General features: G+C 49.0%; 1 protein-coding gene across 1 annotated transcript in view; it reads left to right on the top strand.

Moving 5' to 3' along the window:
• LOC149912206 (rho GTPase-activating protein 32-like) overlaps window positions 1–22,498 on the top strand; it is a 110,874-nt gene extending 88,376 nt beyond the window's left edge. Inside the window, exons 3-4 of the mRNA XM_090130944.1 lie at window positions 21,707–21,852; window positions 22,035–22,498. Coding sequence (XP_089987070.1) covers window positions 21,707–21,852; window positions 22,035–22,462 — 574 coding nt within the window. The 3' untranslated portion in view covers window positions 22,463–22,498. The remainder of the gene's footprint in view (window positions 1–21,706; window positions 21,853–22,034) is intronic.
• Window positions 22,499–23,345: the final 847 nt, after the last annotated feature.

The following is a 23,345-nucleotide window of genomic DNA, read 5'->3' as shown; positions in this document are numbered from 1 at the left end:
TGATATTTGATGTTTCTGTCTTTCCATTCCTTTAGCAGCCTGGGTGTTGATGCAGCTGCATGCATCTGCTGCCCTCCCCTTCTGTTTTGTGTAAAAGAACAGTAAAATATGCAATCAGTGTGAGATCTTTCTGAAGTATTTTACTTTATTTGCCCCTAGGCTGCAATGGCTGGGAAATGGCAGTGTCACCCAGGAGCCCACACGGCGACCTGATGTCTCATTGTTGGGGTCTATTGGAAACCACCACGATGACAAAAGAATGCCTGGGATTCCTCCGGCCCAAATGCCAAACCTTGCACTTGGCTGTGCTGAACCTCATGAGGTTCACCCAGGCCCACCTCTCAAGTCTGCTGAGCTCAAACAGATGTCATTTTTCTCGTGTCCTTCCATTCCGAGTCCATCTGTTCCCCAAAGCAAAAGAATTTGGAGGGAACCACCGACAGTTATGTGAGCGATTTCAGCGTCTATTTCTGATCATGGCAACAACTTCAGAGGTCACACTTAATTTACGGTGCCCGTTGTAATTCTGACCAAGGCTGCAGTTGCAGCTGACTTCCCAAGGCTGCAAGACGTGGTGGTGACACAGCCTTGTGCTTCTGCATTGGTGCTCATCCCACGTTTCCTTTCTCTGTCTCGCAGGTCAGCTCCTGCTGGAAGCAGATGGTATCCCAGTGTGAATGAAGGTCAGTGCAGGAGCAGCTGCTGATGGGAGGAAGGAAGTCCATGCTGAAGAGCTCTGAAGCATCTGCAGGTATGGTTCTGGAGGAGGCAGCAGTGATGTCGGAGGGCTCCCCAGCAGGAAGCTGTCTCATCCAAATGCTTGCTGAGTGGTTGGAAGGGAGCTTTCTGCATGACAGCAGCACCAGCTGCTTGCTTCACATGCTGCAAAGACAAGGATTAGCACGAGTTCCAGTATCTACAGTATCATCACGAATCACGATAGGATTACAATGTGTCCTCATACAAACGCAGCCACTTCTCTCTGAGTCCAAAGGCTGTCCAGAAAGCATCTTTGAGGTCTCTCACACCAAACCACTGCTGCCCGTGTGGGATCTGACTCATTAGGGTGTAGGGGTTAGGAACCACAGGCTGTCTTTTGAGAACGGGTTCAGTCATTTCCTTACATCTTGCACCAGCCGATACGTGCCGTCTGCCTTCCGTGCCGACAGGACTGGGGTGTTATAAGGCAACAGACAAGGTTCCAGAAGACATCCTTAACCAGTGTCTGTGTTACAGCTTTTAGACCCACTCTCCCTTCTAAGGCTATGGGATATTGTTGCTGTTTCACAGCTCCACTCCCTCCTTGGGCAGTTCTTTGTAAAAGAAAATTGTGAGTCCACCCCGATTTCCTTCCCCTGCCCACACCTTTGGATTCATTTCTTCTCATCACCAGCTGTTAACACATTCATTGACCCCTGATATGTGTTTAACAGACTTGCAGCTGTAATCCTCATTTAACTGTTAAATCTCTCCCCCATAAATCGGTCCCTGCTTCAGGCACAGAGAACAATTGCCCTGCAACTATTTTATCTTTCCATTTTAGTTCTGTGGTCTCCAAGAGTGGAGCTGTCATTTCTGATCCCTCAGCCCCAGTTACGCACAACAGCCACATCCAGATACATGTCTGGTACCTCTGAACTAGCTAATGCTGTAGGATGGAATGTTGTTTCTGCACTGGCTATCAAATGTGGGATTGCTCTGAAGCAGTACAGCACCATGTGTTTTGTAATTTGCCCTTAGAAACAGTTTGAAAAAGTAGAAAGACTTTATTAGTATTAGTAAAAAGAAGCTATTTCATAACATGTTTTAGAAATACAGTTGTTCAATCATGTGATCAATTCTCACTTACAGAACTGTAATAGTTACAAATTGCATGGGTATAGTATTAAGGACCAGAAAGCATGTTGTAAGGCCATTCTGTTTGGATAGGAGAAGCTCAGCAAAAGAAAAACAGACTCCAAAGAAGCCAGGGCCTCCACACAAGGCCGAACTGACTCACTCTGTGGGCAGGTTGGGATGCAACAGGCAGGCATCAAGAGACTCCCCTCTGTCCTCCTTCCAAACTTCTCTCTCTTCAGGGATGAGCAGCTGTCCAGAAATAGTGGCCAAGTGTTGATAAGCAGCTGTCAGACGTTCAATAATTAGCAGTATACCTGCTGAGCTAGCAACAATTGGTGTTTAGCCAGTCACACACACACACACAGAATGGCCCGGGTTGGAAGGGACCTCAAGGATCAGGAATCTCCAACTCCCTCCCACAGGCAGGGCCACCAACCTCTGTACCATTGCACATATGAACATTGCTGGACAGAAACAGCAGTGTGGGAAAAATCTGTATGCTGTGGATGAAAAGGGTGAATCAGAATGGCTTAACAGTTGTCCCACAAGGAAAAGCAATCCCTTACCTGCTGTGCCATGCTCATGGCAGCAGAAATGCAGATGCCAGCAGCTGATACCCACAAGGACAGCCAGCCTGGACTTATTTTCATTACATACCTTTGTCCTGATGTCCTTCTAGAAGCTGGGACATTTCACCATCTCAGCAGAAGAGGGCAGGGGAGTTGCAAGGTGAGGGCACACTCTCCCCTGTTTATCTGGCACTCAAAGAGAAAGAGAAAATGAAAACCAGATGTGTTTCCCTGCCCATGGCAAACACCAGCCTTTCCATCCTTACAGTCCTTCCTGACATCAGCACTAATTGAAACAACATCCCACTCACCTTTGCCATGTCTGGCAGAGGTTGCAACTCTGTCTATTGCATCCCTCTAGCTGTCAAGTCAAGAGCTCCTGTGTCACACCAGGAAAAGCAATCTGTTACCTGCTGTGCCATGCTCATGTCAGCAGCAATGCAGATGCCAGCAGCTGATGCCCACAAGGACAGCCAGCCTGGACTTATTTTCATTACATACCTTTGTCCTGATGTCCTTCCAGAAGCTGGGACATTTCTCCCTCTCAGCAGCAGAGGGCAGGAGAGTTGCAAGGTGAGGGCACACTCTCCCCTGTTTATCTGGCACTCAAAGAGAAAGAGAAAATGAAAACCAGATGTGTTTCCCTGCCCATGGCAAACACCAGCCTTTCCATCCTTACAGTCCTTCCTGACATCAGCACTAATTGAAACAACATCCCACTCACCTTTGCCATGTCTGGCAGAGGTTGCAGCTCTGTCTATTGCATCCCTCTAGCTGTCAAGTCAAGAGCTCCTGTGTCACACCAGGAAAAGCAATCTGTTACCTGCTGTGCCATGCTCATGTCAGCAGCAATGCAGATGCCAGCAGCTGATGCCCACGACTGCCAGCCTGGACTTATTTTCATTACATATCTTTGTCCTGATGTCCTTCTAGAAGCTGGGACATTTCACCATCTCAGCAGAAGAGGGCAGGGGAGTTACAAGGTGAGGGCACACTCTCCCCTGTTTATCTGGCACTCAAAGTGAAAGAGAAAATGAAAACCAGATGTGTTTCCCTGCCCATGGCAAACACCAGCCTTTTCATCCTTACAGTCCTTCTTGACATCAGCAGCAATGGAAACAACATCCCACTCACCTTTGCCATGTCTGGCAGAGGTTGCAGCTCTGTCTATTGCATCCCTCTAGCTTTCAAGTCAAGAGCTCCTGTGTCACACAAAGAAAAGCAATCTGTTACCTGCTGTGCCATGCTCATGTCAGCAGCAATGCAGATGCCAGCAGGTGATGCCCACAAGGACAGCCAGCCTGGACTTATTTTTATAAAATATCTTTGTCCTGATATCCTTCCAGAAGCTGGGACATTTCTCCCTCTCAGCAGCAGAGGGCAGGAGAGTTGCAAGGTGAGGGCACACTCTCCCCTGTTTATCTGGCACTCAAAGAGAAAGAGAAAATGAAAACCAGATGTGTTTTTCTGCCCATGGCAAACACCAGCCTTTCCATCCATACAGTCCTTCCTGACATCAGCACTAATTGAAACAACATCCCACTCACCTTTGCCATTTCTGGCAGAGGTTGCAGCTCTTGCTATTGCATCCCTCTAGCTGTCAAGTCAAGAGCTCCTGTGTCACACCAGGAAAAGCAATCTGTTACCTGCTGTGCCATGCTCATGTCAGCAGCAATGCAGATGCCAGCAGGTGATGCCCACAAGGACTGCCAGCCTGGACTTATTTTTATAACATATCTTTGTCCTGATGTCCTTCCAGAAGCTGGGACATTTCTCCCTCTCAGCAGCAGAGGGCAGGAGAGTTGCAAGGTGAGGGCACACTCTCCCCTGTTTATCTGGCACTGAAAGAGAAAGAGAAAATGAAAACCAGATGTGTTTCCCTGCCCATGGCAAACACCAGCTTTTCCATCCTTACAGTCCTTCCTGACATCAGCACTAATTGAAACAACATCCCACTCACCTTTGCCATGTCTGGCAGAGGTTGCAGCTCTATCTATTGCATCCCTCTCGCTTTCAACTCAAAAGCTGCTGTTTCACACAAGGAAAAGCAATCTTTTACCTGCTTTGCCATGCTCATGGCAGCAGCAATGCAGATGCCAGCAGCTGATGCCCACAAGGACAGCCAGCCTGGACTTATTTTCATTACATATCTTTGTCCTGATGTCCTTCTAGAAGCTGGGACATTTCACCATCTCAGCAGCAGAGGGCAGGAGAGTTGCAAGGTGAGGACACACTCTCCCCTGTTTATCTGGCACACAAAGAGAAAGAGAAAATGAAAACCAGATGTGTTTTTCTGCCCATGGCAAACACCAGCCTTTCCATCCTTACAGTCCTTCCTGACATCAGCACTAATTGAAACAACATCCCACTCACCTTTGCCATGTCTGGCAGAGGTTGCAGCTCTATCTATTGCATCCCTCTAGCTGTCAAGTCAAGAGCTCCTGTGTCACACTAGGAAAAGCAATCTGTTACCTGCTGTGCCATGCTCATGTCAGCAGCAATGCAGATGCCAGCAGCTGATGCCCACAAGGACTGCCAGCCTGGACTTATTTTCATTACATACCTTTGTCCTGATGTGCTTCTAGAAGCTGGGACATTTCACCATCTCAGCAGAAGAAGGCAGGGGAGTTACAAGGTGAGGGCACACTCTCCCCTGTTTATCTGGCACTCAAAGAGAAAGAGAAAATGAAAACCAGATGTGTTTCCCTGCCCATGGCAAACACCAGCCTTTCCATCCTTACAGTCCTTCCTGACATCAGCACTAATTGAAACAACATCCCACTCACCTTTCCATGTCTGGCAGAGGTTGCAGCTCTGTCTATTGCATCCCTCTAGCTTTCAAGTCAAGAGCTCCTGTGACACACCAGGAAAAGCAATCTGTTACCTGCTGTGCCATGCTCATGTCAGCAGCAATGCAGATGCCAGCAGCTGATGCCCACAAGGACTGCCAGCCTGGACTTATTTTCATTACATACCTTTGTCCTGATGTCCTTCCAGGAGCTGGGACATTTCTCCCTCTCAGCAGCAGAGGGCAGGAGAGTTGCAAGGTGAGGGCACACTCTCCCCTGTTTATCTGGCACTCAAAGAGAAAGAGAAAATGAAAACCAGATGTGTTTCCCTGCCCATGGCAAACACCAGCCTTTCCATCCTTACAGTCCTTCCTGACATCAGCACTAATTGAAACAACATCCCACTCACCTTTGCCATGTCTGGCAGAGGTTGCAGCTCTGTCTATTGCATCCCTCTAGCTTTCAAGTCAAGAGCTCCTGTGTCACACAAAGAAAAGCAATCTGTTACCTGCTGTGCCATGCTCATGTCAGCAGCAATGCAGATGCCAGCAGCTGATGCCCACAAGGACAGCCAGCCTGGACTTATTTTCATTACATATCTTTGTCCTGATGTGCTTCTAGAAGCTGGGACATTTCACCATCTCAGCAGAAGAAGGCAGGGGAGTTACAAGGTGAGGGCACACTCTCCCCTGTTTATCTGGCACTCAAAGAGAAAGAGAAAATGAAATCCAGATGTGTTTCCCTGCCCATGGCAAACACCAGCCTTTCCATCCTTACAGTCCTTCCTGACATCAGCACTAATTGAAACAACATCCCACTCACCTTTGCCATGTCTGGCAGAGGTTGCAGCTCTTTCTATTGCATCCCTCTAGCTTTCAAGTCAAGAGCTCCTGTGTCACACCAGGAAAAGCAATCTGTTACCTGCTGTGCCATGCTCATGTCAGCAGCAATGCAGATGCCAGCAGCTGATGCCCACAAGGACTGCCAGCCTGGACTTATTTTTATAACATATCTTTGTCCTGATGTCCTTCCAGAAGCTGGGACATTTCTCCCTCTCAGCAGCAGAGGGCAGGAGACTTGCAAGGTGAGGGCACACTCTCCCCTGTTTATCTGGCACTCAAAGAGAAAGAGAAAATGAAAACCAGATGTGTTTTTCTGCCCATGGCAAACACCAGCCTTTCCATCCTTACAGTCCTTCCTGACATCAGCACTAATTGAAACAACATCCCACTCACCTCTGCCATGTCTGGCAGAGGTTGCAGCTCTATCTATTGCATCCCTCTAACTGTCAAGTCAAGAGCTCCTGTGTCACACAAGGAAAAGCAATCTTTTACCTCCTTTGCCATGCTCATGGCAGCAGCAATGCAGATGCCAGCAGCTGATGCCCACAAGGACAGCCAGCCTGGACTTATTTTCATTACATACCTTTGTCCTGATGTCCTTCCAGGAGCTGGGACATTTCTCCCTCTCAGCAGCTGAGGGCAGGAGAGTTGCAGGGTGAGGGCACACTCTCCCCTGTTTATCTGGCACTCAAAGAGAAAGAGAAAATGAAAACCAGATGTGTTTCCCTGCCCATGGCAAACACCAGCCTTTCCATCCTTACAGTCCTTCCTGACATCAGCACTAATTGAAACAACATCCCACTCACCTTTGTGAAGTCTGGCAGAGGTTGCAGGTCTTTCTATTGCATCCTTCTTTCTTTCAAGTCAAGAGCTCCTGTGTCACACAAGGAAAAGCAGTCTGTTACCTGCTGTGCCATGCTCATGGCAGCAGCAATGCAGATGGCAGCAGCTGATGCCCACAAGGACAGCCAGCCTGGACTTATTTTCATTACATATCTTTGTCCTGATGTCCTTCTAGAAGCTGGGACATTTCACCATCTCAGCAGCAGAGGGCAGGGGAGTTACAAGGTGAGGGCACACTCTCCCCTGTTTATCTGGCTCTCAAAGAGAAAGAGAAAATGAAAACCAGATGTGTTTCCCTGCCCATGGCAAACACCAGCCTTTCCAGGGAGGGTGATACTCTTTCTATTATACCCCTCTGGCTTTGAATTCACCAGTGCTTGTGTCACACAAGGATATGCAAGATTCCACCTGTTCTGCCATTCCCATAGCAACAACTATGCAGATGTCAGCAGCTGATGCCCACAAGGACAGCCAACCTGGACTTATTTTCATTACATATCTTTGTCCTGAAGTCTTTCTAGAAGGTTGAACACTTCTCCATCTCTGCTGAAATGGTCAAAAAGGGTCCAAGTTTAGGGCACACTCTCCTCATAGCCTCTTGCACTCAAAGACAAAGGGAACATGAAAACCAGAAGTGTTTCTTTGCCCATGGCAGACACTAGCCTTTCCATCCTGACAGTCCTTCCTACAATCACCTGGAATTGAAACAACATCCCCCACATCTCTTTTTTGAACTTATTCATTCATGAATGAGAATAATGAGAATTTTTCTGTAAATCTTATTTCTGCATGGAAACAATCTGATAACCGGAGCTTTTTTCTCTAAAACAATCCAGGAAATTTGCATTGCTTATCTATGTACGCAAAATGTTTTGTCCTTTCATCTCAAATATCAATTCATATAGCAAAATAATATAGAAAATATATTTACAGACATTTTTGGACATAGATTACTTCTGGTCATGTGGGAAAGATTCCCTAAGCTGCAATCATGAAATTCTTTTATCATTTTCTCTGATTTAGCCAGTGTTACTAAAAGGGAAATAAGACACAGGCTTTTGATAGCAGCTGCCAATTTAAGAACGATAATAACTTTTATTATTCTTGGCTAAGATCAAAGTCCCGCATTTCAGGATTATCTCCAGCTCCGAAAGTATAATTAACAGTTTTGGATAGCCACATTATTATATAGCAATATTGTCTTCCTGCAAGAAATTTCATTGTTTTGACACGTGCCACAGGTTGTTAATAGATTGACTGATTGCCATTTATTTTTTTTATTGGCTTATGATGACTACAGAAAATTATACAGCAGCACCATAAAAACTTTAAATCCTATCCCATGTATCTGCACTCATACGAAAATCATATTGGAAAGCATTGGTGAAACTAAGATTACAAAATAAAGCAGAGGACAATTTCAGTGAAAGCCTGCAGGTTTCACAGCTCTGCCCATTTCAAACCCCTGAAGACATCCACGGGTTTCCTGCTGTGGGACACAGGCACTCACCTGCAGCTCAGCACTGCCTGCTCATGCCTGTGCACACCTTCAGGCTGGAACCAAGCAAATCCTCAGCAAAGACATCAGTACACTTTTGTTAGGATGACTTTCATAAAGAAGCATCAAATATTTCTTCACGAGAAATACTGCAAGTCCCTTTGACACTAGCCCTTATTTTAAATGTTTAGATTTGTGCTTCATTCAGGCGTGCTGTCACTCCCAAAAAGATTTTTATTCTTTTGCTTTTCATTCTGAGGAACACAGTGATTTCTGCCTTGATTACTGACTGTAGGCACAGCAATACTCCTGCACCTTCGGGGAAACAGCAAATCCATCTCTTTCACACCCTACTTCTATCAAGCTCATTCACCTTAAAAGGTATTTATTGCAAGCAGCTCTTCCAGAAATGGAGATTAACAGAGCCTGCAACCCAGGACACCTCAGTAAGCCAGTACTTTTCATCTCCTGAAGGTGTAGGTAGACACAGAGCTGGAACATCTTTTCCAGAGCTGTGTGATGCTGTCTCATCTCTGCTCCTTTACTGTTGACTCAGTGTCACTTCTTATCTAACCTGGTTGCATCCCAGGATTTCTGGTGCCAAAAATAAACTGACAGCTTTCATCACTAGTTAAAAGGAAACTGCAATAGGAAAAGCAATTTTTCTGATTTCTCTGTTGATCAAAGATGCTTCATGCAAGCCTGATGCGGTAGAAACAATATCAGCTTTAGAATGACAGTCATTAGAGCAGAATCCTTTCACTGATGAAATCCCACAGTCCTGATTCATACAACACTGACACTGGAGGACACAGTAGTTTAGATGAGAGCGCATTAAAAATGACTAAGTTAAGCTCTCAGAAATAGCAAAGAGTGACAAGTATGAAAAAAAGAAGTGGCAGAAACTGCTTCAGTTTGGCACTCTGGCATAAAGTATGACAACACACAACCTGCCTGTGCAGTTCCAGAAGCAGAAGAAAGCCGTCAACCAAGACTTGTTCTCATCTGCTCTGAAAGTCCACTGGGACAAGGCCACTTTTCTCTGACGTGCTTCCAGAAGTATCACTTCTGAGCACTGTGCCAAGGAGTTACAAGATACTGTTTGTGTGTACAGAGGAGAAAAAGACGTCTGTCTGGAAACAGACTTGGTGAAGGAGAAGCAGCATTTTGCAGAGTACTTCAGAAAGAACTGAGCACTGCCCCAAGAGCTTCAGAGCGGCAGGCTGTCACAGTGTGCCAACCAGCTCAGCTGTGAGTTGGCACTGAAGCTGCACCACAGGGAGAACAAAGCCCCCTGTGCACCCTTGGAGAGCCAAGGGTTGGAGATTCATGAACCTTGAGCTCCTTTCCAACCCGGGCCATGCTGTGATTCTGGGATTCTCACCTTTGCCTCATCTGGCAGAGGGAGGCAGCTCTTTCTCTTGTCTCCCTATGGCTGTCAGGTCACCAGGGCCAGTGTCACACAGGGAACTGCAAACACTGTGTGTGCTGTGCCCTGCCCATGGCAGCACAGAGGCAGCTGCCAGCAGCTGATGCCCACAAGGACAGCCAGCCTGGACTTCCTTTGATTCCTTCCCTTTGGATCAGCGTCCTTCAGGAAGGCGGAACATCTCTCCAGCTGAGCAGCAGAGGACAGCAGGGCTTCGTTGTCTGGGCATGTTCTCTTCTGGCCCTCTGGCCCTCACAGACACAGGAGGAGGACACAGAGGCTGCTGTAACACAGCCAGCCCTGCCTCTCAGGTCAGCTCTCAGGCCATCCTCTCTCCCCTCAGCAGCAGCTCACTGTTCTGCACTCCTCTGGCCTGGGCTGGCAGAGGTGTGCAGCAGTTCTGCTGATCTCCCAGTGCTGGCCATGTCTGCAGTGCCTGTGTGAAAGACACAGGAAGCTGCCAGCATTGCACTGCTCTGCTGTGCCCCTGCCATCACCGAGTTTGCTGTCAGCAGCTGCTGCTACACGTCCATTCAGGCACAGGCCTTTCCTTCCTGGCCCTCTTTCCCCCCCTCTCTCCTCTGCTCTCTCTCGTGCTCCCCTTTGGCCTGGGCTGGCTGAGCAGTGCAGGCCTTGTTGTTGCTCCCTGGGCCAACTACGTCACGGTTCCCCGTGACTCTGCCAGCTGCTCTGACACAGCGACTGCGTCCTCAGTGTGGATTCCAGAATGCGACAGACGTCCAGAGAAGACTTCCAGGGCTGATTGGAACATGCTGCCATCAAGAACTGCCATGGCTCAGGCCCCCTGGGAATCTGCTCACAGCGAAAGCTGCTGTCACTCTGTGTGGGCACAGCCTTGTCTGTGTAGGCCTGCTCACACTGCAGCCCCTGTCTGCACCAGAACCGTGCCGATCCACCTTCTCTTGGCCTCCTTGCCTGCATGGAAAAGGGCAGCTTGGGCTGAAGTCCCTCCACTTTCAGATGGCCGAGTGAAGTCTCTGAGCCCTGGTGACCCACGCAGCTCTTCAGCCTGCTGACCTGCTCTGCTGGGGCTGTCTTAACAGGCAGAGGGCACGTTATCCTAATGTCCCCACATCCATCCCTCTTAGCATACTGTAGGCCAGTTCCTAAAAGGACACCTGCACAATCTCTCTGAATGTTAATCAACATGCAGTTGGTCTGTGCACTGCAGAAATTGCATCTAGGTTTTCAGTGGTGATTAGCTATGTGTTTAGTCAGAGGTGCAATGGTTCTAATGGTGAGAGAAAGACATTCCCAGTTGTCATCAGGTGGAACACACTTCAGACTGGAATCCTCAAGCAGACTGCAGTCAAGCTTTCTTAATTATTCGTTGTTGTTATCAATTCAGACGCATCTCTGAATTCCTGCTTGAATGAACATTCTGTAATAATCTGCTGAGACAGCGCAAGGCTTGACAATGAGACTATAGTTTATGAAAGCAGCACTTTTTACTTCCTTTACAAGTTCTTATCTGAATGCTAAATACAACATCAATTCACTTCTCACTGGGTTGAACGTTTTAAATATTTGGTAAACATAATGGTTCTAATTCTGACATTTAATATGAAAATATTAAAATTCTTGTGTTACAGTACTTTTTTGTTAGAATGCCAGATGCTAAAGGGATGAAGTGGCACAAGAAAGCAAAATATCTCTGCTGATGGCAGGAAGGACTGTAAGGATGGAAAGGCTGGTGTTTGCCATGGGCAGGGAAACACATCTGGTTTTCTTGTTCCCTTTGTCTCTGAGTGCCAGAAAAACAGAGGAGAGCGTGCCCTCACCTTGGACCCCTCCTGCCCTCTGCTGCTGAGATGGAGAAATGTCCCACCTCCTACAAGGACATCAGGACAAAGGTAAGTAATCAAAATATTTCCAGGCTGGCTGTACTCGTGGGCATCTGTTGTTGGAAAATTTAATGTCAGTAAACTGCCTAGATAAGGACAGAATGAGGGTGACAATAGAATGGTACGTAATCACAGTGCAATGAAAAAAGTATGCAGGGTGCAGGAAGGGAGGTGTGGACATTCTGAGTTGCAACTCTTTATTTGCTCTAGAAAGCTCTATCAGAATGGAAGACTGAAGGAAATACTTTGAGTGTTTTTTTAATGTGACTGGATAAAAGATCCATGTGGCAAATTGACTAACTGAGTGGTAAAGGGACATAGATACCTCACTGTTTCATGGAACCTTTCAATTCAGCACCTGAGCACTGTGTACAGGACTTGGGAATATAAGTATTAGAGGATCATGGAATATCTGTATTTGGAAGGGACCTCGAGGATCATGTATTCCACCTCCTGGTTCCACACCGGACCTCCTCTGGGTCAAGCCCTGTGTCTGAGAGCATTGTGCAAATGCTCTTTGGCCTTTGTCAGCTCAGTGCCAAACCACTGCCCTGGGGAGTCAGTGCCAAATTCCATGTATCTAGTTCATCCTACAGAATGATGCCAAGAACAGTTATAGAGATCGACTTACAAACAAAATTCTTGTCTTGAATTAATGGTACACTCACCATTTCAAAAAAAAAAGAAAGAAAAGAAAAAAAAAATCAAAGCCACATTCTTACGCTGGCATTTTACAGTATTGTCAGATTTTTGTAATTCTGTTTTGTCATATAAGATTCTCTCATCATGAAGTAATGACCAACTTCTCTTTTCAGATCTAAACATACAAATGTTAAAGGCAGCAGTGCTGTTCAAGAGTACATTACCAGCTCAAACACTGCTTTGGCTATAAAACTGAAGGTAGTAAGGAATTTTATCAAGGAGTTAGAAGAAAACATGTAAGTGTAGATTTAAAAGCAACCTGTATTGTTACTTAGAGTTTGATATAGTGTAATCCAATGCACAGTACTTGTAACGTGTGTTTTACAAAATGCTTTGCAATGTAGGCATCTATTAAGATAAATGCTGCAAGTTCTAATATGTCCATGACCTTTTCAAACTGTTCCTTACTCCTACACATCACTACGAGTAGTTCTTCTGTCAGGAAGGATCACATGAGTAATTAACCTGTGACCTTAAGTTTGGAATTAACTGCATACAGTGGAAGTAAGAGCTGTGGGTTATTTTGCTCTTTCAGTGTTGAACAGCCGAGGTGTTTTGTTTTGGAGGGTGGATAGTGATGGGACAAGTGGGGAATGGCTTTAAACTGAGACGGGGGGTGTTGAGGTTTAGGTTGGATGTGAGGAGGAAGTTTTTCAGCCAGAGGGTGGTGAGGCACTGGAACAGGTTGCCCAGGGAGGCTGTGGATGCCCCATCCCTGCAGGCAACCAAGGCCAGGCTGGATGTGGCTCTGGGCAGCCTGGGCTGCTGGCTGGCAGGTTAGAAACCCAACAGGACTTTATTGCAGCCCTGGGTGCAGGGGGATCACTGCTCCTAGCATGCACACAGAAGAGCTGGAGCACACAGGTGATGTACATTCCACTTGTGAGCATTCCTGCACTTCCAGAGAGCGTGCGCCTGTTCCAATCACTGCTGCACAGATTAAAAACTGATTGCAGATGAGCTGTTTTGGTATGGGGTTCTTGCCAACGGTCTGCAGTGGCTGTGTGATTCCTCGGGGAGTTGCTCTCCAGTCCAAAGGTCATGTCCTAAGTCGACCAGATCCCGTTTGTGTCCAGAAATGGCTGACAACAGATCAGCTGCTGGTCAAGTTTCTAACATCACACTGGCCTTGCTCCAGTGTCTGTGTCATCAGCCCCAGCACATACGGTGCACCTCTTCAAGGCTTTGGAACACTGAGACTCTGCACTTGGGCTCCAGACATCCTGCTGCACCAAGAGGTTATTCTAGCTTTGGTATCTTGCAACTTTGTATATAACTACATCACTGTAATCATAAATGTCTAGGAGCATGGAGATGGAGAAATTAATCTTCCTGTAATTCTCTGTACTGCAGCCCCGTGGTTGTCAACACCTAATGCAATATTGAAATTTCAGTTGAGAAATTGAAAGCTGTCCCTAACAAAAAAACATCTGCATTTGTTATTGAAATCACACTGAGGATCAAGAAATCCAAATGCTTCTAGCATAACCACGATTACAGGCAGTGTTTAGACAAGCTCTTACAGGAAAACCATGAACACAAGGCTAAAGAGAGACTAAGTGATGCACTCTGCAGGAATACTCATGGAAGTCTTCACAATGCAGGAGTCTGATCTGATTACAGATGCTGTGCTTTAAGTACCCCTTATCATATCTTTTTTTGTCACTATTCTTAGGAAAATATCCTAAACTCGGGGTATCAGATACCAATAAGAAAGAACTCTTACATTGTTCTTATACGTCCAAATATCTGAAATGTTTGGAGGGCAATGTTTGTTGGTTGGAGATTTCTGTGACCTCACTCCCAACAGGTGTCCTATTTTCCTTCTTTGTAAGAACAGGAACTTCTTCACGGTGAGCATGGAACAGGCTGCCCAGGGAGGCTGTGGGTTCTCCTTCTCTGGAGATGTTCCAGAGCCGCCTGGACGCCCAGCTGTGCAGCCTGCTGTAGGGAGCCCGTTGTGCAGGGGTTGGACTCAGTGATCTCTGGAGGTCCCTTCCAAGCCCAGTGCTGTGATTCTGTGGTTTTAATCCTTGCTTCTTGCAGCAGTGCAGTGTTTCAGAAGAGAGAAAAAATCAGCTGGATTTCTGTGGTTGGTAAAGCTGTGCTGAGAACTGGGCTGACTGCTGCACCTGGAAATGTGTGCAAAGTCTGCAGACGCAGAGGAATCACTTTTCCCTGCAGGCTGAGCTTGTCTAAGGTAGCTCCTTGCTTGGGGAGCTTCTGCTTTAAAGGATCAAGCTGCATAAGTAAGGTAGTTTAAAAAGCAAGCCTGCCAGTTCTTTTTTAACTAAGTGATTTTTTTTTAGCAAGGAAAGGTTTGAGATGCTGTTTTTTAATGGAAGATGGAGAGAGGAAAAGCAAGTGCAAGGCATGCTGTGCATAGCCACCACATGGCATCTGCACCATTTCCCCCTGCACAAAGGAGGAGCAGCTCACAAGCTTGGCCTGGGCCAGGGAAGGGAGCAGACAAACATCTGGACCGACCCCAAACGAGCTGGTTCTGCAGGTTGGGTGTCTTCTGCTGCTTGTCTCACATCCTGCTGCTCAGCGGTAGATTTGTTCCTGCTCAGTGCTAACAGGAAACTCACACAGCATTTCTGTTTCAGCTGTGCCAACGCTTTGATCCCTTGCTGCTTGGATGGGGCGTTTGAAGAATGATGCCTGTGCTGATGTCCAGCCTGCTTTGGGGATGAGTCTCCACACCAGGGTCCGTCTGACAGGACTGAGGGTTGGGGATCCAGCCAGGTCGAGTCCAGTGTGCTTTGCTCTTGTTCTTAGTGCTTGTTTTTGCTCAGGAGGGCAGGAGGTGAACCTCGTGAACCAATGCCTGCAGACGGGGTTTGCAGAGAAAGAGGTCCTGCAGGCCTTGTGTGACAGCCACGGAGCTGCAGCGAGGCTGCATCAGTGTAAAACACCAGAGATCCACGGAGGTGTGAAGGGGAGCTGTGGGCTGCAGTCACGCAGGAAGGGATGTGCATGCTCGGGGTTTGGTTGCTGTGTGTGTGTTAAGTGACTGTGATACCACTGCTGGGTCAGTGTGAGTGTACGGAACAAGTGTGACAGCCTTTTTGATGGAGCCCTGTGAAAGGAGCCCTATGGACTTGAGATCCAACTATCAGCCTGTGGGCATCATCCAGGAGTTGGGGTAGGGGATGAGGCAAGGGAAGTTGGGCTGAGAAAGGGATAAAGCAGTCTGGCAGCAGTTCTGTGTTTCTCCCATCTCCTCCTTTATTTCCTTCCAGGTGAAATAGATGGGTGCTGCAACATGCCCTTGAATGTAACAAAAGCCACTCTAGTGTGGATTTGACATGGGCCCAGCACTGCAAGGTACGCTGCTGGGAGGAAGCGTCCATCTGGCTGAGGGCAGGAAGGCCCTCCAGAGGGATGCACTGAGGCCAGTTGTGCGAGGCTCAACAAGAGCAAGCGCCAGGTCCTGCGCTTTGGTCATGACGACCCCGTGCCAGCTTCTCCAGGATTTGGCTGGGCTAGAATTCCAAGCAGCCCCTGATTCCAGAACGTTGGGCTGGGCTGTTGGAATCTTCTGCCCTTGTGACTGGTCTTGCCTCCCCACCCTGTCCGTCGTGGTGGAGCAGCCTGGTGGCCCTCAGTGATGTCATAAGGGCTAGAATGAGGGGAGGAGCAGTGCGTGCTGCGTCCCTTCATTGGAGCGCTGGAGCTCTGACTGAGCAGCTCGCTTGTTGCACTTGTGCACCGACTGCGTCCCTTTGTCTTCACACCGTCCTGTGCAGCACCTTGTAGGTAAGCTGAGACAGTGTGGGAGAGACGGGGGGACAGTGAGTGCTGAGAACTGCTGGCTGGCGGAGCTCATAGGATCACATTATCTCCATCAGCAGAGGGGTGGCCATGAGGGACAGGGAGGTGATCGTCCCCCCCTGCTCTGCTCTTGTGAGGCCCCAGCTGCAGTACAGTGTCCAGAAAGACAGGGAGCTGTTGGAGAGGGTCCAGAGGCAAGCCACAGAGATGATCAGGGGACAGGAGCACCTCCCCTGCAAAGACAGGCTGAGGGAGCTGGGCTTGTTCAGCCTGGAGAAATGAAGGCTGCGGGGTGACCTCATGGCAGCCTTCAGTACCTAAAGGGAGCCTAAAAAGAGGAGGGGAATCAACTCTTTGAAAGGGTAGATAACAGCAGGACAAGGGGAAATGGTTTTAAGTTGAAAACTTAAGTTTTCAAGTTGAGGGAGGGCAGATTTTGTTTTTTCCCTTGTAATCTTTGCTAAACCGTGGAAGCAAACTGACCTGCTCTTTCTCTCTCCTCTCTCCACCCTCTGCCTGCTTCCCTGCTGCAGCTTTTGCTCGTGGAAGATCAGAGCAAAGTGACAAGGAACGGCTGCGGATTCGTGAGATTTCTCTCCCTCGTTCTGATCTCTTGCCAGGTACCTGCCATGGTTTGTCCCCCCACATGCTTTAGCAGCCCGTGACGCCCCGTGTTTAGTAACACAGCCTCATCCAGCTTTGATGGGACGCTGGTCACGTGTGGGTTTTCTCCACGTGCTCTGCAGCTCAGCCCTCAGAAGGATGCTGTCTGTGGTGCTGTGACCAGCTGGTCTACAGGAAACCAATCCCTTAGGCAAAGAGTCCCAGCCCCAGCTTGTGCAGAGCTGCACAGCATCACCAGGGACACCAGCAGGCGTGCTTGGGCTGTGTGAGTGTGCCCGACAGCTGTAGGGAGCACAGCAGAGATGTGAACAGAGAAGATAAAAGTGTGTTTCTTTTCAGTTCCAGCTTGTCACACCTACGCTGATGGCTGTGGCGTGCAGCGAGATCAGCTGTGGGCCTGACCTGGCATGGACAGAGGTAGAGTATGAAGCTCTGATTGGTCTTTGTTCCCTGACTGCAGCCAGCAGAGTGAGCCGCAGATGTGCTCTCCTGCTTTCCAAGAGAGCTCCTCTGTGGCAAGACAGTAGTGCAAGCGTGGCAAGTTTATCAAAGTACCAGAGCCATCTCGGCTGTTGTGTTTGTCCTCTACTGACTTTTCCCTTGAAATGGCTGCAGAAACAACAATCATTCTCTGCTCTGTTTGGCCTCGCTGTTGGTTGGACTGCTCAAGAGAGCTGCTTGGTGCTTGCAATGGCACTGTTTGCACCTTGTAACTGCAGCCGTAGCTTTGGTTTCCCTCTTCACGGTCTCCTAGCATCTGAAACAGTCAGCCTTCCTGCACAAAGAGCGCAGGAAAGGAGGGGGCAAAATGGACAAGGCCACCTGTCTGCGTCAGTGCCATTGCTTATTAGTCTGGGTGGGGAGAGATGCATCTTTGCTGGCGTGTGCCTGCTGCACACCAGGGAGAGAAACAGCCGTTATTAGACTTGCAGTTCCTTCTGAAGTGCCCACGATAAGGACCGAGTGCATTTCCTGCAGCTTTCTCTGCAGATGTGCTCCTCACCTTGAAATCCTCCTTGTTGGTTCCCAGCTCCTCACTGTGGCCTGTGCTCTCTGTTTCAGACTGAGAACAAGGGGAAGCCCCTGCTGGACCATGAGGTGGCACCTGTGAATGTTCCAGCTATTGCTGCTGCCCATGCTATTAAGAGATACGTTGCCCAGGCAGTGGATGAACTCTCCTTTGACGTAAGCAGTTCAAGGCGTTCCTTGTTGCTCAATTTTACAATGGCAAATGTCTTCAGAGCTGCACTGGTGCAAGTGCTCTCATGCTCGGCGATGTTTGGCAGTGCAGAAGAATGCAGTCATTTGAGCTGTGCTTTCCTCCCAGCCGTGCTGAAGCTGGGATTGACGTTGCAATCTCTTGCAGGTGGGAGACATCGTGTGTGTCATCGACATGCCACCAAAGGAGCTGACCCCCTGGTGGAGAGGCAAGCTCGGCTTCCAGGTAGGCACAAGCTTCAGACTGGAGAGTGCAAGTTCAGTAGAGGCAGGAATCTCAGCTTAGAGCTGCTCTGCCTGCTCAGGATGCCTAGTGGACATAAACAGTTTCCCTGTGTCGGTGTCAGAGGACCTTGCCTTTGGCTGCAAATGTTGAAAAATTATTACCTTTATGCTGTGAACTATGGCCATTTTCTGCTGGATAGTCTTATGGAACGTCAGGCAAGCACGTTCCGAAGGAAATGTTATGTGGCTTTTGGTTTAACAGTTCAGATCTGAGAAGTGCTGCATGCAATAGTTGGCCTCTCTTTTCTTCTTGTTACAGGTTGGATTTTTCCCAGGGGAGTGTGTAGAACTCATTAATAAGAACATTCCTGAGGCACTCATCAACTCAGTGCCAAAGCCAGGTATGGATGTTGCAGTTGATGGTGTGGGGAAGCAAAATGAAGTCTTTTTTGGGGTGTGTTCCATGTTTAGTACCTCCTTTATCCATCCCACATTGTTCTCTGGGTTGATGATTCTTCATGCACACCATGGGGCAGAGATTTGGCCCAATCCTCCTGTGTTTATGATTGGACTTGGGGAAAGTATAGAATCTTCATAGAATGGCTTGGGATGGAAGGAACCTCAGGGATCATCATGCTCCAACCCTCCTCAGGATGGTCTCCCAGCCCCCACATTTAATGTGAGACTAGATCAGGCTGCCGAGGGCCCCATCTAACCTGGCCTTGGGCTCCTCTAGAGATGGGGAAAATCCCTTTTTGTATGTACTGGTTGGTAATGTTCTTCCCGTTCTGACGTGCTCTGTAGAATGTGCTGTGCTCGGCCTCGTCCAACGGAGCCAAACCTGAAATGACCTGGTTTCTTCCTTTTGTTGTGCAGAGCCCAAGAAACGCAGCAAGATCCTCACCTTCCTTCGTTCCTTGGTGAAGGCCCGCCCAAAGAAGCCGACCGAGCGGGAGGTGGAGAAGGAAAGGGTGTTTGGCTGTGACCTGGGAGAGCATCTTCTCCACTCCGGTCGTGATGGTAAGGAGCAGCCCATTCCTGAGATCTTCCTCTGCTGGGCATCTAAAGAAGATGAAAGGGAGCTCATATCTAGCAGGGGGCAGGCTGATAGCCGTGGAGGCACGTGTAATGGGAGTTGATGGCTGAAGGATAAAGTGAGGCGGATGCTCCTAAGAGACAAGCACATCTGTATTTGCTTCAGCCAAGCCTGGCTGGGCTTAGTGGATGGGATGTGAAGCACAGCCTGCAGCACGATTGAATCAGGAGCTCCACTGACGGCTGGCACGTGTTCTTCAGTCCCCCAGGTCCTCCAGAGCTGCGCTGAGTTCATTGAGCAGCACGGCGTGGTGCAGGGGATATACCGCCTGTCCGGCGTCGCGTCCAACATCCAGAGACTGCGGTAAGAGTGCTGCGACTGACACAGCCTGAGTGCATCTGGTGTGGCTTTGGGCTTGCCTTCCTCTCGCTCAACCGGGTTTGCGTCCCTCTCTCCAGGCAGGAATTTGAGTCGGAGCAGATTCCTGAGCTCACCGTCCGTGACATTCACAGCGTGAGCTCCCTCTGCAAGATGTACTTCAGGGAGCTCCCGAACCCTCTGCTCACCCACCAGCTGTACGGCAAGTTCTCGGTAAGCACAAGGCCACGTCTTTCATTTCCCTCTTCCTGGGCCTCTTGGCAGATGGCTGCAGCAGTGCCCCAGCTCGGAGGCCCTTTTGCTGTCAGCCCCACGAGGTTTACTCGCAGTGGTGTACTAGCCTGATTGGTGTCTCGCTCCCTTTCTGCACTACTCCAGGATGCTGTTGGTGCCGCTACAGAGGAGGAGCGGCTGCTCAGAATGCAGGACGTCATCCAGCAGCTGCCCGCTCCTCACTACAGGTCAGTGCTGCCCTCAGCCTGCTGAGCTCAGCCCTGCTGCATTGCAGAGGGCAACGATGCGGTTCCAGACTTTGTCTTTCTGAATTGCAGCACGGCATGCTCGTTGTTGCTGAACGTTTGCCTCTCTTGTTTTCCAGGACACTGGAGTTCCTGATGAGACACTTGGCGTGTCTGGCTGGGAGCTCCACCATCACAAACATGCATGCCAAGAACCTAGCCATTGTGTGGGCTCCAAACCTCTTAAGGTAAACTTCTGGTTCTGTTTCAACACTTCCTCTGTTCTCCAGTTAAGAAAAACAGTCCTCTCTTTTTCTCCATCAAATGTGCTCTTCTCCTGTAAAATCTGTGGCTGACAGAAGAGCAGGAGCCTGGGCTGTTCTCCAACCCCACGGGCACAATGTGTAGGTGACAATTTCTGCAGTCTTGTTGAGATGGGACTGACGTGTCCTTGATCATCCAGGGGCATTTCTGCAGTGGCATCACTGATTGCCCACTGCGGAAGTCTCCAGAGCCTCAGCTGACAGCTTTTGGCTGCAACAATTCAGACTCGGGGAAACGGTCTTGGAGAAATGACTTCTAAAATCTGCCTTTTCTACAGATCACAGCAGAACGAGTCTGCCTGCGCCAGCGGAAGAGCTGCCTGCATGGAGCTGCAGACACAGTCAGATGTGGTGGAATTTCTCATCAACCACACAGACGTCCTCTTCGGCTCCAAATCCAGAGCAGACATCACAGATGCAGCAGGTAAGTGTCTTCCTCCATTAGCTTGATCTTGACCTGACACCTTGACCAAATGCAGGCCTTCTCCGGGACCTTTGAGATACTCTTTTACCATCAAGGGGACAGCAGACCTCTGGGCTTCCATTAGGGTATGGCATCCTGTTGCTGGATGCTGAGAATGTCCAAGCCCAAACTTCACAAGGAGGAAACTGTCATTATTATGTTTGCACGCAGGAGAAGATTGATGCAAGTGTGGCAGCGAAGCTTTCTCAGTTCCCTGCCCCCATTTCCTTGGGTTTTTCCTTGCCTATTTTGATACAGTAAGCTGCTCTTCATTATGACCGTGTCCTTTGCCATAAACACACCTCTTCCCACATGGTTATTTTGGGCTCCTCTTCTTCCAGTGGCTCGGATAAGCAAGCCTGAGAAAAGTACAGCACCTCCCCCAGAACTGTGGTGGCTGTGCTGCTGCTTTCTGATCCTCGCTCTTACCTGTGGTTTTCCCTGACAGGGCACAGTTCTCTCCCAGGGCCCAAGTCTGTGGGGGTCTCTTCTGCTGCCACAAAGCTGCTCAGCCTGGAGGAGGCACAGGCACAGAGGCGAGGCCACAGCAGCTCTCCTGTGGTAACAGAGAGCAGCAGGGACATTGAAGTGGAAGAAAGCCCTGCAGCTGGGCAGGGCAAATTCCACACCGTCGTTGACTTTCCATCTGACAGGTAAAGAGGACTTTCTTTTCCAGCACCTAGCATCATTGTTTGGGTGGGTTTTTGTGTTTTCCTGCAGAAACCAGGCAGTGCTAGGAACAAGCAACTGCTGCCAAGAGCTCAGTGCAGCTCTTCCCTCACCCTGCACCACGCACGACTCACAGCATTGGCTGTTTTCTCTCTCCAGACAAAATCCACCCAGCAAGACTGAGGAATCACCAGCTAGCAGTTGGTGTTGCTGCTTCAGCCTCAGGAAGCCATCCTCTGGCAGCAAACGCCAACTGCAGCGCAATGCCAGGCAGCCCTCAGAAACAGCAGTGGTAGTCCTGGCAGGTAAGGGTGCAAATGCAGCTTCCAAATCCCTGCTTTTCAGGAGCATAGAATTCAAGCTTGCTCTGCACATGTATCTCTTTCTAGCGTTCAATCCCGTGCCTAAATCTTCACCCCTGATCAAGTACCACTGTCGTAATTCAGCTTGTGAAAGTTTGACACTAACCCCTGTGTATCCTTTCTAGGTGAATCGAGCCCTTGCCAACCCACAAGATCCAGGGCAAGTAGCGAGGATGCTCTCTGTGCTTCTATCAGTGGAGAGCTCATAGGAAGCACAAATTGCTGCAGTTCCAACAGCAGCCTTCCATCTAACAACATTAATGGAGAGAAGGAGCTCATCGAAGTCCATGCTCTCATTACACCTGGCTCTGCTGAAGTTGCTGACCTGTGCCTCCCAGACACCACAGTCACAAGTGTGGATTTTAACCAGGAGTCTCTGCAGTGCAGCCCATCTGAAGCACAGTGTGAGTGCCCCAACAGCAGCACCTCCATGCAGGAGCAGGTCAGCATCAGTGAGGAGGAGCAGAGCCTCTTGCAGGGGGACTTTCAATCAGGCCTCCAGTCCCAGGCACCGGACAGCAGCACTGAGAGCTCTGAGCCACTCTCTCCATGACAAGACAGGATGAGTCCCATCATCACCGTGGACCTCTCACACCCTCCTGTCCTTTATATAATAATAAAAGCACACTCGTGCTCAATCAACGCCTTGACTGCCTCCAGAGTCTTCATTCACACGGACTGGGATGAATGCAGCACACAGCAAGGCACCTCAGCTTGCAATGCTGTGGCTGTGGGGTGCGTGCAGCACAGCTCTGGGTTTGTTCCTGTTTTGTCTTGCTTTGGGATGTCTGCAGGGGGAGCTCTGCTACCATTTGGCATGGTAGCAAATAATCTCTCGCATCCTGGATGCTGCTCATGATACTCCCAAGCTTCCTGGCTGTGGCTTTGTGATGCTTTTCAGGGCTTTCTGATGCATTTTGATGCCTTGGATGTTGCTTAACACCTCCCTCCTCCCATCATGTCCTTTCCTGGCTCCCACCTACGAGCTGGCCGTGCAGATCATCTCCAGACCTGTCATCAGCACACTGCGGCAGGAGAAGCTCCCCCTGGCCAACGTCAGGCAGTACTGCTTGGTCTGCAGCTCAGTGGCCATTTCCCTTTTAGGCGGCTCCTGCAGAAGAATCAAGAAGCAGAACCTTTTGCTCACCCTGCAGCACACAAATGCTACAAAAGCAGAAACAACCTGGGAATCTCTGGGTCTGCAAGACTGCACAGACACTCACCCACTGTGTCTGATGGCTCCCTCCCATCCTTGATTTCCTTCTCCCCTTCTCCACGTCGGATCCCACTGCTGAGCCATGATCAAGCTGCCCAGTGTGGCAGAGCATCGTGCAGAGCCGTGCTGGCACCTCCTCCCCTTCCTCTCCTGCAGCTCAGCGTGCAACCTGAGCACGTTTTTTTCTGAGAAAGTGACCAGCTCTTTTCCATCCCTTTGC

This window comes from Phasianus colchicus, chromosome Z, assembly GCF_987193195.1.
Source record: "Phasianus colchicus chromosome Z, bPhaCol1.hap1.1, whole genome shotgun sequence".
NCBI lineage: Eukaryota > Metazoa > Chordata > Aves > Galliformes > Phasianidae > Phasianus > Phasianus colchicus.
Note: the sequence above shows the minus strand (reverse complement) of the source record. Positions and strands in the feature narration are given on the sequence as shown.